This window comes from Myotis myotis, unplaced genomic scaffold (genome assembly GCF_014108235.1).
Source record: "Myotis myotis isolate mMyoMyo1 unplaced genomic scaffold, mMyoMyo1.p scaffold_m19_p_7, whole genome shotgun sequence".
NCBI lineage: Eukaryota > Metazoa > Chordata > Mammalia > Chiroptera > Vespertilionidae > Myotis > Myotis myotis.
The window spans coordinates 25,751,084-25,765,310 of NW_023416379.1; the positions used below are offsets into that span (position 1 = coordinate 25,751,084).

Here is a 14,227-nt window from a genome sequence, read left to right on the forward strand (position 1 = left end):
TTTTAAGTGCTAGAAAAGTTGGAGAACTCATGGTAATTTGCCATTAATAACCCAAAACTAGCCATTAGGATAAGTCAGAATGAGTCTGTGTGTCTACAAATGATAAATTAAAGTGTGTCTTTGTTGATTGGTCAGGCAAGAGTCCTCACCTAGGTCCAGGAAGGGCTTTAAGTTCATGGTTCTTTAAAACATGGATGTCTCTAACATCAGCTACAGGGACTCCCCATGTGTAGAGTGACCACATGACCTAGTTTACCTGGGACCATCCAAGTTCATGCCTGTTGCAATTATTATAAACATTCAGTGCTGATATCTTATAAGAAGTTCTGGAGTAAGTGGAGTTTTTCAGCTGCACAGGGCCTAGCATGTAGTAACGACTTGACAAATATTAGCTCTAAATGGTCTTTTTCCTTTCAGCATTGCCAGTGCTAATTCTAGCTTATGATGCATTTGGAGCATTGAGCTTCTTATATCAAAAATTTGACTGTAGATTATTAGGAAAACATATGGCACAAACATTCATTGCAAATGCATACAGATTAGAAACTAAAAGTCATAGATTTCTGTCAGTTACTAAAAACAAAAAATGTTTTTGAACCATATGACTAGGGAGCTACAAGCAGCCATCAAGTAAGTGCCTTTAAATGGGGAAACTAACTCCTGTGACATGTATATGTTTTTCTAGGGTTTCTGATTGGACATTGGATCAAAGATACTTCAGGCATATTGTGATATTCAGCTTAATAGTTTCCTTGCTTGGTTTTTCAATGCACTTCTGCCTCTGGATACTGTTTACCTTGTTTGAATCTGGTCTTTCCCATCATGATTCTATTACCCTAAGATGGGGGTTCTATTGCTGAAGAATCTGAGGGTGCAGCATGCTTAGTACAGCTTCAGTAGAAGACCTTTAAGTCCACCTGGTCAGGTACTATCATGCGCTTGGCTACTGTCACTCTGGCAGTTGTGTTAATTCTCCTTGTTAACTTTTCACACCTCTTACCATTTCTTCTGATTTTATTTTCATAACTCCGTGTGTTTCTGTTAGCTAAACTTGACACCTCTCTTACCTTCTAAATATCTTCTTTCTCTGAAATCACGCTATGGTCAGGACGTCCCTTCAACAACCATCTCCAAAATACCTCCTAGGACTTTAGCTCTGTAGAGATATGTATCCATGACATGTTCAGTCTCTCAGGAAGATCCAGAGAATGCATTCAGGTACTCAGAATAACTCGAATGCCTTGGAGATAAGGTATTAATAGAATTCTATATTAGGCGAGTTATATGATGTTTATATCCAAGAACTTTTGGAAGGATAATTGGGCTTAGGAATATATTTATTCATTCTCTCCCTTTTCGTCTCCCACCACCCTCTCCTCCCCACACAGAATGTCAGGGAAGAATCTGCACCAAAGCAGTCTTGGAATCCGTGAACACTGTTCTGTGTTCATCTCGTGTGTTCTAATTCCATTCCACTGCTCACACAGTGGCTTAAATCCCTCTCTCCCTTTTCTAACTGAATCTGAACTGTTTTAGGGGAAGCAGTCAGAATGGTTCAAGAGAAAACTCTGGAGGTTCAGAACGTGCCGCCCGATTGCCTGGCAGAAGTCCCGCCAGGACGGGCAGCTGCTTAGCCCCCACAGGCTCCTGGTCCACTCAGGAGACTTGTTCTCCAAGGGTCCTGCACCTGCAAGAAATTCAGAGATGAGCAGAAAATGAGGCCAGCAGACACTCAGCCTGCCAGCCATGAAATGCTCAAACAAAAGACCAGGCAAAATGACTCACACCCTCCTGCGCAGGCGGATTTTTCTCTAGTGTGTTTTGAAAGAGTTGGCTGGTTTCTAGGCTCCTTTCTGCCTTGTGCATCCTACACATTTTTCTGTCTAGAGTCAGACAAATATGACACACACACACACACACACACACACACACACAGGGCACGTGCCTATGTGTGTGTAGTGAGGGGCATGCACGGACAGTGCCGGACAGTGCTTACATTTCAGACAGCCCCTCTAATGACATGATTCGTGTATGGTCATTAGCACCTGTTTTTCCAGGTGCTGCAACCCCACAGAAAAGCTGCCACATCTGATCTCCAAGGAGACTCCCAGGCCAGTTACCTTGGCAATGCATTCCCCCTGTCATCCAGTCTGATGCCTGGGTGTTGCCACAGCCACTTCACAGATACTCATAGGAACCTGGACTGCTCAGGGAAGCTTGTGGGTGTAAGTGTACAGACACAGGAATTCCATCCCTGGCCCAAGAGTGGCTAATCATGCCTTGTCTTTCTGCCTCTTCCCTAGACACCACTCTCTTCTTGGCAAAGAATAATTTTTGAGGAGACTCAGCCTTGACCCCTATCTCCATCCACCCTCTGAGGGTTTTGTAGAGTACATCCAAACTGGAGTGGAATTCCCTTCTCAAAATCATCGCATTGTCTTTATCATTGTACAGTTCTCTTTTGACAAGGGAGATCTCTGAATCAGCAAATGTTTTCTGTAAAGGGCCACATGCTATCTCTGTATCCTGTTCATTTTTGGTTTGGTTTTATTTTACAACCCTTCAAAAATGTAAAAATCTTTTAGTGTTAATAGGCCATGGCAAGATTTCTCCCTCAGGCTGTAGCTTTCCAACTGGTTTTAAAGCATAATGTCAGTTTTACGGAGCTGTGTCACCAAGGTCCTTAACATAGCACTGAAGTGAGGGTCCCCAGCCCCTTCTTCCGATCCTTTGTCTGACAGCTGTGTGACCGTTGTGTGGATGTGACCTGGGCTTTGGGGGGGGAGCGGGGTCTGGTATTAACTTCCCTTCCTTCCTGTCTCCTTAAGTTTCGAGTCTGCCTGTCACTGGTCTTGCCTTTTCCTTCTGCCCCCTTCTCCTGGAAGTTATTTGAACTGTTAAGGGCATTAAGCTTCCTTTGGGCATATTTTCACTTTAAATCAGAAGAAAACAGAGACAACCAAAATTATTTTTTAAAACAAGTTTCTCCTTTTACTGAACATTTTTATTCTACTCAGGATTTCTGAATGAATTGTCTTAAAAATGTGTCCTTGAGCATTAAATTCTTCCTTACCTAATTCTGGTGGGTTAGGCAGCAGACGTAATCTGGGTATGAGAATGTGCATCCCAGCCCTGGCCTCGTGGCTCCATTGGTTGGAGCATCGTCACAGTTGGTTCCTACTCAGGGCAGAGGGATCTATTCCAACGCTCTTCTCTTGGCTTATAGAAGGCCGCCTTCTTCCCACGTCTCTTCACATTGTCCTGCCTCTGTGTATCCCTGTCTCCAAATTTCTTCTTTTTATAAGGACACCAGTCCTATTGGGTTTGGACCCAGTCTAATGACCCCACTTTAACTTGCTTGCCTTTATAAAGAACCTATCTCCTGAAAGGTCCCATTCTGAGGTATTGGGGGTTAGGACTTCAACATATGAATTGAGAGGAGGACACGTTCAACCCATAACACTAACCCCTTCCCCCAACTAACATTTCTGTAATGCCTACCATTTTCCCAAGTGTTCCCCACACATCACCTCTAACCTTGCCTTGGTTTTGTTCGGCAGCGACAGTCAGCAGCTGCAGCTGCTGTACCTGGAGTGCATCCTGTCCGTGCTCAGCAGCTGCTCCTCCTCCATGCACCTGCACAGGGGCTTCACAGACCTGACCTGGTGAGCGCCCCCCACCCCCACGCCAGCCCGAGGGTTTGCTCTTTCCCGCTGTGCCCGTGGGTCCCTTCCCACAGCCCCCATGACCCACCAGGCCTTTCATCTGTGTAAATGTTCTCGCAGGGAAAGTAGGGAAGCTGCTCTGCTGACATGCACCGGAGCGAAACTGATGATTACTGCGGCAGAATAGGCCTCCAAGGCCCTGTTACAGATTGTTTACATCATTGGATCGTGAGACTCAGAAACGAGGAAATTATTTTCTAGGTTATTCATTTGTTCTAAAAGCATATAAAGGCTCCGGAAAGTTATGCGGGGTGGCGGGGGAGGAGCAAGAAATACTGAACATTATTCTTAGCCCTACCCTGGTACATTTTCCATCTCAACCCGAATACTAGTCACTTAGTCATAGTCAGAGATTCATGCAAGAGATGGGGCCTGCAGGCAGCCAGCTAATTGCTCTGGGTTCCTGGGCTTATCCACAGGGAGAAATATGAATGATATGTGTCAGAATTTTAAATAAACTTCTCAAAATAATTTTGTTACTTATAGGAAAAGGAAGCTTTATAACTGAGCTATTTCACATTTTTAGTCTATTTCTCTATGTAAGATGGTTTCTTGGTGCTTCTCTTGATATTTTATTTAGTTAACCGTAGCTTGACTTATGAGAAAAAGTATTTTATTCTTATACTCACAAATGATGGAGGGACATGGAAAACTGAGGCAGGACGTAGGCAAAAAAAAGGAACAATAAAGAACCCAACTCTATAGTTATTTGTGTGGCATCTGTGTTTGCACTCAGGATAGTATTCACATTTGACCCTTTGGCTTGTCGTGAAACTCATTTTTCTCCCCACCTCTTCCCAGGAAAAACCTTTGCCCTGCTCTGATCGTGATCCTGGGGAATCCAATTCACGACAAAACCATCACCTCTGCTCACAGCAGCAGCACGAGTGCCAGCATGGAGGCGGACTCAGCGTCTCCAGGCATTTCCGACCATGGCCGGGGCTCGGGCTGTTCCTCCACCGCACCTGCCCTGAGCGGGCCTGTGGCTCGGACCATCTATTACATCGCAGCCGAGCTGGTCCGGCTGGTGGGGTCGGTGGACTCCATGAAGCCCGTGCTCCAGTCCCTCTATCACCGCATGCTGCTCTACCCCCCACCCCAGCACCGGGTGGAAGCCATCAAAGTAATGAAAGAGGTAGGGATGCACCAAAGAATACCACTGCGCATGCCAAGGACTGAGCACAGTATATTTAAGCAAGAAGCACTTGGAAAATGTGTACCAATTACCTGCTCGGACTTCATTGCTACCACACTCTATCCAGTAACAGATAGTCTCTTTAGGGTTGAGGGGTGTGTGTGTGTTATGTGTATACACGTGTGCACATACATGTGGAGCAGGGGTCAGGAGGGGTGTAAGTGCTCACTGATACAAAGCCATTTGATAATCTGAGCTGTATGCATCTGATTGGGCCCTGGGCTGAGATTCTATTCTGCTCCCTTAGGCACTGTTTGTGCAGATGTGTTTATCTGCTCATCTTTGCCAAAATTGGATTTCAAAATTTTATACTCAGGTTTTACATTATCCAGAAAAGAGTATTACTAATGGGACCCTTCGCCCCATCCCTTCTTAGGCCTTGTATCTCCTGGTGAGAATATAAGGTTGTCCATACCAGCGTGCTTCTTCATGGTTTTGAGGAGGAATTTGGGTTATTTTAAAGGTACTTTAAACAAGAATTCCTCTGCTTTCTCTCAACTAACAAAAAAGAAAAGCAATCAACATTTTTGTATTTGCAAACTTGGTTGTGAGAGTCAAATTGCACTTCCTTTTGGTACCTAACACCAAAACAACAGAGTAGCAAAATTCCCTTGTTGATGACTCATTTATTCTAAGCAATATTTGTTACTCACCATTTCTAAAAAGCTTAATTTTAAATGCTTCTTGGTGTTGTTTTAATGAGAGTTGACTGTAATGGATGATGGCAAGTTCTGATCCTGTGTTTCTAGAAATGAAAAAGCGAGCCAGATTGAATTGCTGGTTAAGAAAATCGATGAGCACACAATGATAACCACATCTTTTTCTTACCTACTATGTGTCAGGCACTTCACATCATTAGCTTTTAATATTCATGATGACTTTGCAGTGTTGAAGATCATTGCTTCAGGCAATGGAGATCAAAGGGTCAGCTTTAATAACCAACCAACACTAGGTTGGTGAATATGACATAGTTTGGGAGGCTAGACTCCGTTGTTACCACCCAAACAGCAAACCTCACCTGCAGACCCAGCCCTGCCTATTAAGCTGGTAATGTGGGCAGTAGAAGTGGGCATTTTCTGAAGAGGCAGGTCTTTAAGAAAAGCCACGCATGCTCACCTCCTCCTGAATTCACCACTGGGAAGAAGTGAGAGAAAGAGAGAAGAGAGGCCCAGAGTTTTATTCCACTGGATGCTCCTCCCATAGAAACATGATGTCAAGAAAAAGGATTTTCTCTCCTACAAAGAAACTAAGTCTTCAAATGGTCAAATGATTTGCCCAAGGTCACCAAGAGAGAGAAATGGTGCAAACGCTGGTCTAGCTGAGCCTAAACCTATGGTCATTTCCTATACCACACTTACTACTGGACTTACCTTTGATACTGCAATGCAAATTACTCCAGGAGCTCCTTTGCTGGAGTTGGCTCAGTGACCCTCTCGTAATCCTACGTTTAAAAATCAGAGTGCAAATCCACCAGCCACATTATAGTAGCTAAATCATTTAACTCTGAACTTACAATTTTTCATCTGAACATAGTAGTGATATTTTAAAGGGTGGGAGCTCAAAATGTGATCAAGTTTGTATAAGTACATTGTAAGCATAAAATGCTAAACAAATATTTGGTGCAATTATTGCTAATCTAAGGAAGAGAAAAGCAAAGCATGATGAATGGAAATACTGGTCCTCATTACTTCCTGCCCGGAGTAGTGTACCTGCTGGTCTCTTTGTCTCCTGCTTGTCTTCATTTTGTCTTTCTGAACTTAGGTTCATAAATCACCACTGTTGACAGCTTTCCCACTCTCAAATAACTCCTTATCCCTCAAGTCTGAATTCCTCTGCTAAGTTTCTAGACTGTTTGGTTTTCATTCTCTTTTCCCAGGATCACTCTTATTCCATCTGACCGACCCTGTTTTGTTCAATTCCCACCTTCCTGCCTCTATTCAGACTCCCCCGGTCCTATTGGCCACTTCCACATAATTGGTTGATTACAATAGGCTAGACACTACTGGCACCTCACATTGGCTTATTTACAGTCTCCCTTAGGAAGATGATATGCCCAGTTTCCAGATGGAGAACTGAGGCTCCATAAGAAGTTGCTATTTGCCCCAAGTCCTTGTGTGTTGTAGAGTTAAAACATGAACCCAGGTGTTCTAATACAGCTGCCTCTTTGCTGTCAAAATCCTCCTCCTTTATGGCTTTGCTTCCTCAAACCACTGATTTTGCTCTGCTTAAAATCCCATCCCATCACTTACAATTGATTATATGTGGCAAAACACTGATTGTTTCACAGTTCAGTGTGGAACAAACTTCTTGTCTCCTAAATATATTTTTGTACGTGTTGCTTTTGTATGTTTCCCCTAGTACCTGACACTGCAGAGATTGAATCAGAATAAGCGTTTAATATATTTTGACTATGACAGATGGGCCTGAAAACAGACCATTTGCAAAGAGGGTATTTTGTGAGCAGCAGCAACCTCCGAGTTGACAGGCCCTGGAGCTGTAACTACCCATGGTAGAGCCACTTGATACCTGAATGCTAAAAATACTTTGCCTACAGGGTATGTAGGTGTCTAAATGCATTTAAAATAATGTCTTGACTACTGTAAAGGAAGTTAGTTATGTTTCCCCCTTTTTCATAGATGTTCTAGCTTCCCAAGGTTATTTTGCAGGGCAAGCACAGAATTAGAGCCCAGCACCTGGTAGCATAGCGTGTCCAGGCAGTGCTGCCCCATGGACACAGCAGGTTGACGTGGGCCAGGTTGCTCTGTAAAGCAGTACCTCCACTTACTATGACAGCGCCAACAATTTGGGAAGGCTGGTAACCTAGAAACCAAAATGTGCTGGGTTTATGCACACAAAACCACTGGGCACCCAGGATGTTTGCTTAGCCTTTTGGAGTTTGAACCCTGGTGTATTATTTCCTGTTTCCTTTGTAATTTTTCGCTCTGCCATATGCCCCCTGTACATGTTCATCAAAGACATGCAGGACAGTTTGTTTTTCAAAGTATATTTTCTTTTCTGTTTCACTTTCCCCCAAAAAATACACCTTGCTTCCTTCTCTCTCTCCCATGGTTCAGCTTTAGGAGTTTCCTAATCTTTATCAGAGCTGTGACACCCAACCACTGACTTCATATCCCTCATTCCCACCTGAAGAAGCTGACATTAAACATACTGAGGGTTCTTCAGAGGCCTAATTATTCAGTCCCCTTTCCCTCCAGATTTGGAAACAACTGAATAATAAATATAAGATTAATGTGGGAATTCATATATGTAATCTAATTTATTACTGATAAATCTAGATTAGAGAATGTAATGGATCCCAAGAGAAAGGGATATTTCCCACTCCATTCCTCCTGAAATGACTTACCCTTCTAGCAAGAAATGGGGCAGCTAGAGGCCATATGCCTAACCACTTCACTTGAATGCAGGCCTAGGGGTGTGTGTGTGTGTGTGTGTGTGTGTGTGTGTGTGTGTGTGTTGGGGGAGATTTCAATGTCAAAGAAATAGAATGTGGAGAAAAATGTGGAAGCTTCATTTCTGTGCTTCCAAGAGAGCAGAAGCTTCCAATTTCTGGCATAAAAAAATAGGGAGACAGCGGAAGAAGAGTGACCTTTAGGATATAACTTTTTCTACTTAATATATCAGGAATGCAAATATAATTCACTTTGAAAATAATAGACATGGGATAAGATGTCTGTTCCAATACACTTAATTAACCAGCCTTTCTTGAATTAAGTTAGCCTCAAATTGCAATATTCCATAGACTTCTACTATATGGAAATAAAGTGAATATTGAACAAATATGAAAATTCTATACACGAAAACTTGTAGGATGCAGCCAAAGCAGTGCACAGAAGGATATTGATAGCTTCAATTGCTTATATTAAAAAACAGCCTAAACTTAGTGTTCTAATTTTCCAGCTTAGGTAGTTAGGAGAGAAGCAGATTAAATTAAAAGTAAGCAGAAAGGAGGGAAAATAAGGATAAAAGCAGAAAGTAATGTGACAAATAGGAAACATAACATAGTAGATCCATAGAGTGAAAAGTCCCAGGACTCTGAAAAGACTAAGAAAATTTAAAAACTCCTGGAAAAAGCAGTAAAAAATATTGCAGAATCATTAAAAACAAACAAAAATAAGAATGAAAAAAATGCTCATAACTATAGAAGGCACCCTAGGCCACTATATTTGATAATTTAGATAAAATGGATGAATTTCTAAGAAACAACTCAATCTTTAAAAAGTTGGCTCATGCCCTAGCTGGTTTGGCTCAGTGTATAGAGTGTCCACCTGCGGTCTGAAGGGTCCCGGGTTCAATTCCAGTCAAAGGCACATGCCTGGGTTGTGGGCCCAATCCCTAGTAGGGGGTGCACAGGAGGCAGCCAACCAATGATTCTCTCATCATTGATGTGTCTATTTCTCTCCCTCTCTGAAATCAATAATATTTATTTATTTATTTATTTATTTTAATGTTGGCTCATGAAGAAATTGAGGACCTAAATAGTCCCATTATCTTTAAAGTAGTTGAATCAGTAGGTAAAATTCTATTTAGAAAAAAATTACTGGCTGCACATAACTTTAGAAATATTCAAGGAACAGGTAATTCTAATACATGGACTTTTCCAGAGAGTAGGGAGATGGAGTACTTCTTAACCCAGTGTTTAAAGCTCGCCAACATGATAGCAAAATAAGACCAAGAGAGAATAGGACAGTTAAATTACAGGCCAATCTCTCTAAAGAACATTGATGCAAGTGCTTTCTAGTTCTGTGCTATAAAAAACTTGAAACAATCCTTAAGCACTTTCTTGGCCAAAGCCAGTCCTAAACTGGGGAGCTGGGAATCCATGAGCACTCTACAGAAGACTCAAGTCAAAGATTTGAAATACGAAGAAGCAAAAAACACCCAACCAGAAAAACAAAAAGAAAAAAGAATCCAAAAATATGAAAATAGTGTAAGGAGCCTCTGGGACAACTTCAAGCGTACCAACATCTGAATTATGAGGGTGCCATAAGAAGAGAGAGAGCGAGCAAGATATTGAAAACTTCCCCTACCTGGTGAAAAAAATAGACTTACACGTCCAGGAAGCACAGAGAACCCCAAACAAAAGGAATCCAAAGAGGACCACACCAAGACACATCATAATTAAAATGCCAAGAGCAAAAGACAAAGAGAGAATCCTAAAAGCAGCAAGAGAAAAACAGTTAGTTACCTACAAGGGAGTACCCATACGATTGTCAGCTGATTTCTCAACAGAAACCATGCAGGCCAGAAGAGAGTGGCAAGAAATATTTAAAGTGATGAATACCAAGAACCTACAACCAAGATTACTTTATCCAGCAAAGCTAACATTCAGAATTGAAGGTCAGATAAAGAGCTTCACAGATAAGGAAAAGCTAAAGGAGTTCATCACCACCAAACCAGCATTATATGAAATGCTGAAAGGTACCCTTTAAGAAGAGGAAGAAGAAGAAAAAGGTAAAGATAAAAATTATGAACAACAAATACATATCTATCAACAAGTGAATCTAAAAATCAAGTGAATAAAAAATCTGGTGAATATAATAGAATCAGGGGCACAGAAAGGGAGTGGACTGACAATTCTTAGGAGGAAAGGGGTGTGGGGGATGCAGGAAGAGACTAGACAAAAATCGTACATCTATGGATGAGGTCAGTGGGGGGGACGGTAAGGGCAGAGGGTAGGATGGCAACTGGGTGGAGGGGAGCTATGGGGGGAAAAAAGAGGAACAACTGTAATAATCTGAACAATAAAGATTTATTTTAAAAAGAAAAAAATTATAATACATAAAAAAAAAAGAACACCCAGATCACTTCTTCTAAGATTTGACTTCCAAATAGTGGTGCTTCTCCTTAGGCTGTATCACTTAGTGGGGAAAGCATATGTTCATTTGATCTCACAGTTTTAAAAACGTTTTTTATGTGATTCACTTTTTCGTTATTTCATCCCCCTCCCCCCGCTTTTTTTAATTCTAGCTACTTGGGAGCCCCCAGCGTCTCTGTGATTTGGCGGGACCCAGCTCCACTGAACCCGAATCCAGAAAAAGATCAATTTCAAAAAGAAAGTCTCATCTGGATCTTCTCAAACTGTATGATACATTCTCCTTTTTAGGTCTCTATTGCTTGGCAAAGACTGCTTCTCTGAATACTCTTGACCTTGTTTTGAATCCCTGAAATTTTGTGATTCTATACTATATGAGGTGTGACTATTTAATAACATACCCACAGACCATATGAGAACTCTTATCCCAATTTATTATAACTGTATAACTTTCCATAATTTTATATTTACTTAAAAAACCCAATGTACAAAATGAAATGTACAAACATTATTTATTGGGGTTATTTTAGAGAAAACCTTTTCCAATTAATTACAGTAACTATAGAGTTTCTCCTTGAGGATTCCTTTGAGCTAGAGATGATTTCCTTTTCCCCCTACAAAATGAAAAAGTATCTGATTTGTAATAGCTATATTCACATGTATCTATTCAGGAATATGTTTACTGTATAGAAGATGTGCACATCTATAATCATAGCCATTATAACCATTTTCTGTTTGAAAACTGAACCTAATACAATGGTGAGATATTCATTGTCTGTCACTGTGAAGATGACAAATTCCCATTCGGAATTTTGCTTGTACCCAAGTAAACCAGCCGCCCTGAGCGCAGGATTCAGGGTGGGCTGCCTTACCTGGAGGTTTTCCTCTGCCATCTTGAGCGTGTTTGTGTCCGTTACTTTTTGCTCAGACCATTTAATTTCAGGTAAATCAGAGCACATGTTTTGAATACTATACTGTCCGCAGGTCGAACAATACTTGTTTATTTTGGAGCATTTTCCCATGCTTCGTGTATTGATCCCGCTTTCTCCTTTGAACGCTTTTAGCATCATGGATGGCATGACTGAAGCGTGCATCAAGGGTGGCATCGAAGCTTGCTATGCCGCCGTGTCCTGCGTCTGCACCTTACTCGGGGCCCTAGACGAGCTCAGCCAGGGCAAGGGCTTGAGTGAAGGTCAGGTGCAGCTGCTGCTCCAGCGCCTGGAGGAGCTGAAGGACGGGCCTGAGTCCAGCAGGGACTCCATGGAGATCAATGAGGCCGACTTCCGCTGGCAGCGGCGAGTCCTGTCCTCGGAACATACGCCGTGGGAGCCGGGGAATGAGAGGAGCCCTGACATCAGCATCAGTGTGACCACGGACACGGGCCAGACCACTTTGGAGGGAGAGTTGGGTCAGACCACCCCTGAGGACCACTCCGGAAACCACAAGAATGGCCTCAAGTCCCCAGCCATCCAGGAGAGCAAGGAGATGCTGAGCAAAGTGTCAGAGCCAGAAGCAGTAGACCAACCAGATGTTGTTCAGAGAAGCCACATGGTCGCCTACCCTGACATCACGAACTTCCTGTCAGTGGACTGCAGGATGAGGTCCTACGGATCTAGATACAGTGAGAGCAATTTTAGCGTGGATGACCAGGATCTCTCTAGGACGGAATTTGATTCCTGCGACCAGTACTCGATGGCAGCGGAAAAGGACTCAGGGAGGTCTGACGTGTCGGACATTGGGTCGGACAACTGCTCACTGGCCGATGAGGAGCAGACCCCGCGGGACTGCCTGGGCCACAGGTCCCTGCGGACTGCTGCTCTGTCTCTCAAACTATTGAAGAACCAGGAGGCCGACCAGCACAGCGCGAGGCTGTTTGTGCAGTCTCTTGAGGGGCTCCTTCCTCGCCTCCTGGCCCTGCCCAGCGTGGAGGAGGTGGACTCGGCCCTCCAGAACTTTGCCTCTACCTTCTGCTCAGGTTGGTAAGCAATGTTCGCTATATAGTCACCAAGAACATTCAGAGCATACCAGCCCTTGTCCCCTTTCTGGAGTGTGGGGGAGTGGGTAGAACTGAAAATTCCAAGCTTTTAATCATGCTTTGGTCTTTATGGTGGCCAGCCCCCATCCAGGAACCCACCCGAGTCACCTCTTTAAACAAAAGATGCTCTTGGTTCTCTTATCACTTAGAAATTTACAAGTTTTAGGAGCCCTGTGGCAAGGAGGGGATCAACTACAAGTATTAGAATAAGGGATGCTCCTGGCATTCTTCTCGCTTAGGAAATACAAGGGTTTTAGGAGCTCTGTGCCAGGAAGTGCGGGCAAAGACCAATGTATATATTTTCTATTATCTCAGGGTAGTACAGAAAGAAAGCAATTAATGGGTGCAAAATTTTATGGGAGAAATAAATGATTGTCCAACCCCAGGGTGGTCAACTGTACCTCCCCCTGAAATTCAAGGGTCCCTTGACCATAGAATACTGAGGTGAAGCTAGAGAAAATCTTTACATTTGTGTTTCTGTGCCTTTCCAATCATCCAGAGATTATCTCTGAAATATATTGGTGTCGTTTCTGGGAGTCATTTTCCAGCATTTATGTGTATCTGCAATAATAATAACAATAGTACTAACATAGCACTTCCTAAACGCACCACGTTAAGAGTTTTACATGTATTAATTAATTTAAAACAATAGAGGTAGGTGGTATTGTCCTCATTTTACAGATGAGAAAGCTGAGGCATGGGGAGGTTAAGTGGTACGTTACCCAAGGTACATGGCTGCGAGTGGGGATGCTAGGATATAAACAGTCTGATTCCAGAGACTGTGCTCTTACTCATCGCATGTACCACACCAGGGAGCGTGGGTGGATGGGGGGGCGGGTGAATGGCTGGGTACATCAGAGATGCTGTTTAAGAACACAAAAACCTCTGCAGTTGATTTGTCCTGGTGAAAAATCAATCACTGGCTGAAAAACTGTAGCTCAGCCAATGTGAGATGGTTTTCCAAGTCCTGACAGATGGGTACACATGGGAAGCCAGCATGTCATTGACTCCTGGAAATCTACACGAAGGAAACACATTCCAATAGAGATTGGTACACCAAAATGTATATGATAGTATCGCTTCACAGCAAAAATGTTAGGATTAATCTGAATGTCCCCAAATAAGGGAAAAACTAAATGAGTACATCCATTTATATTATGTAGCCATTAAAATTATGTTTTCAAATAATATTTAATGATATGGATAATGCTCATAATATAATTTTTAAAAGGATTCAAAGTTAATATCAAAATGTTAATTCTTATCTCAGAATGGTATGATTACAGATGATTTTCATTTTCTTCTTTGTACCTTTTTCCAAAGAACTAAAAAAAAAAAAATTTCTTATTACTTGTATCATCAGAAAATTAGAATCATAGACTTAACAAATTTGTTCTCAAGAAAATCATATAATGTGATTACAAAGGTTTAAAAAATTG

At 42.4% G+C, this 14,227-nt stretch overlaps 1 protein-coding gene across 4 annotated transcripts in view; it reads left to right on the forward strand.

The window, feature by feature from the left end:
• ARFGEF3 (ARFGEF family member 3) overlaps positions 1-14,227 on the forward strand; it is a 131,019-nt gene that overhangs the window by 68,888 nt on the left and 47,904 nt on the right. For all 4 annotated transcript variants that reach the window (XR_004968743.1, XM_036316579.1, XM_036316578.1 and 1 more), the window contains 4 exons: positions 3,561-3,665; positions 4,527-4,860; positions 10,909-11,021; positions 11,818-12,728. Coding sequence is in view for 3 of the 4 variants with exons in the window: in XM_036316579.1 (XP_036172472.1) it covers positions 3,561-3,665; positions 4,527-4,860; positions 10,909-11,021; positions 11,818-12,728 (1,463 nt within the window). In the remaining variant the exon portion in view is untranslated. The remainder of the gene's footprint in view (positions 1-3,560; positions 3,666-4,526; positions 4,861-10,908; positions 11,022-11,817; positions 12,729-14,227) is intronic.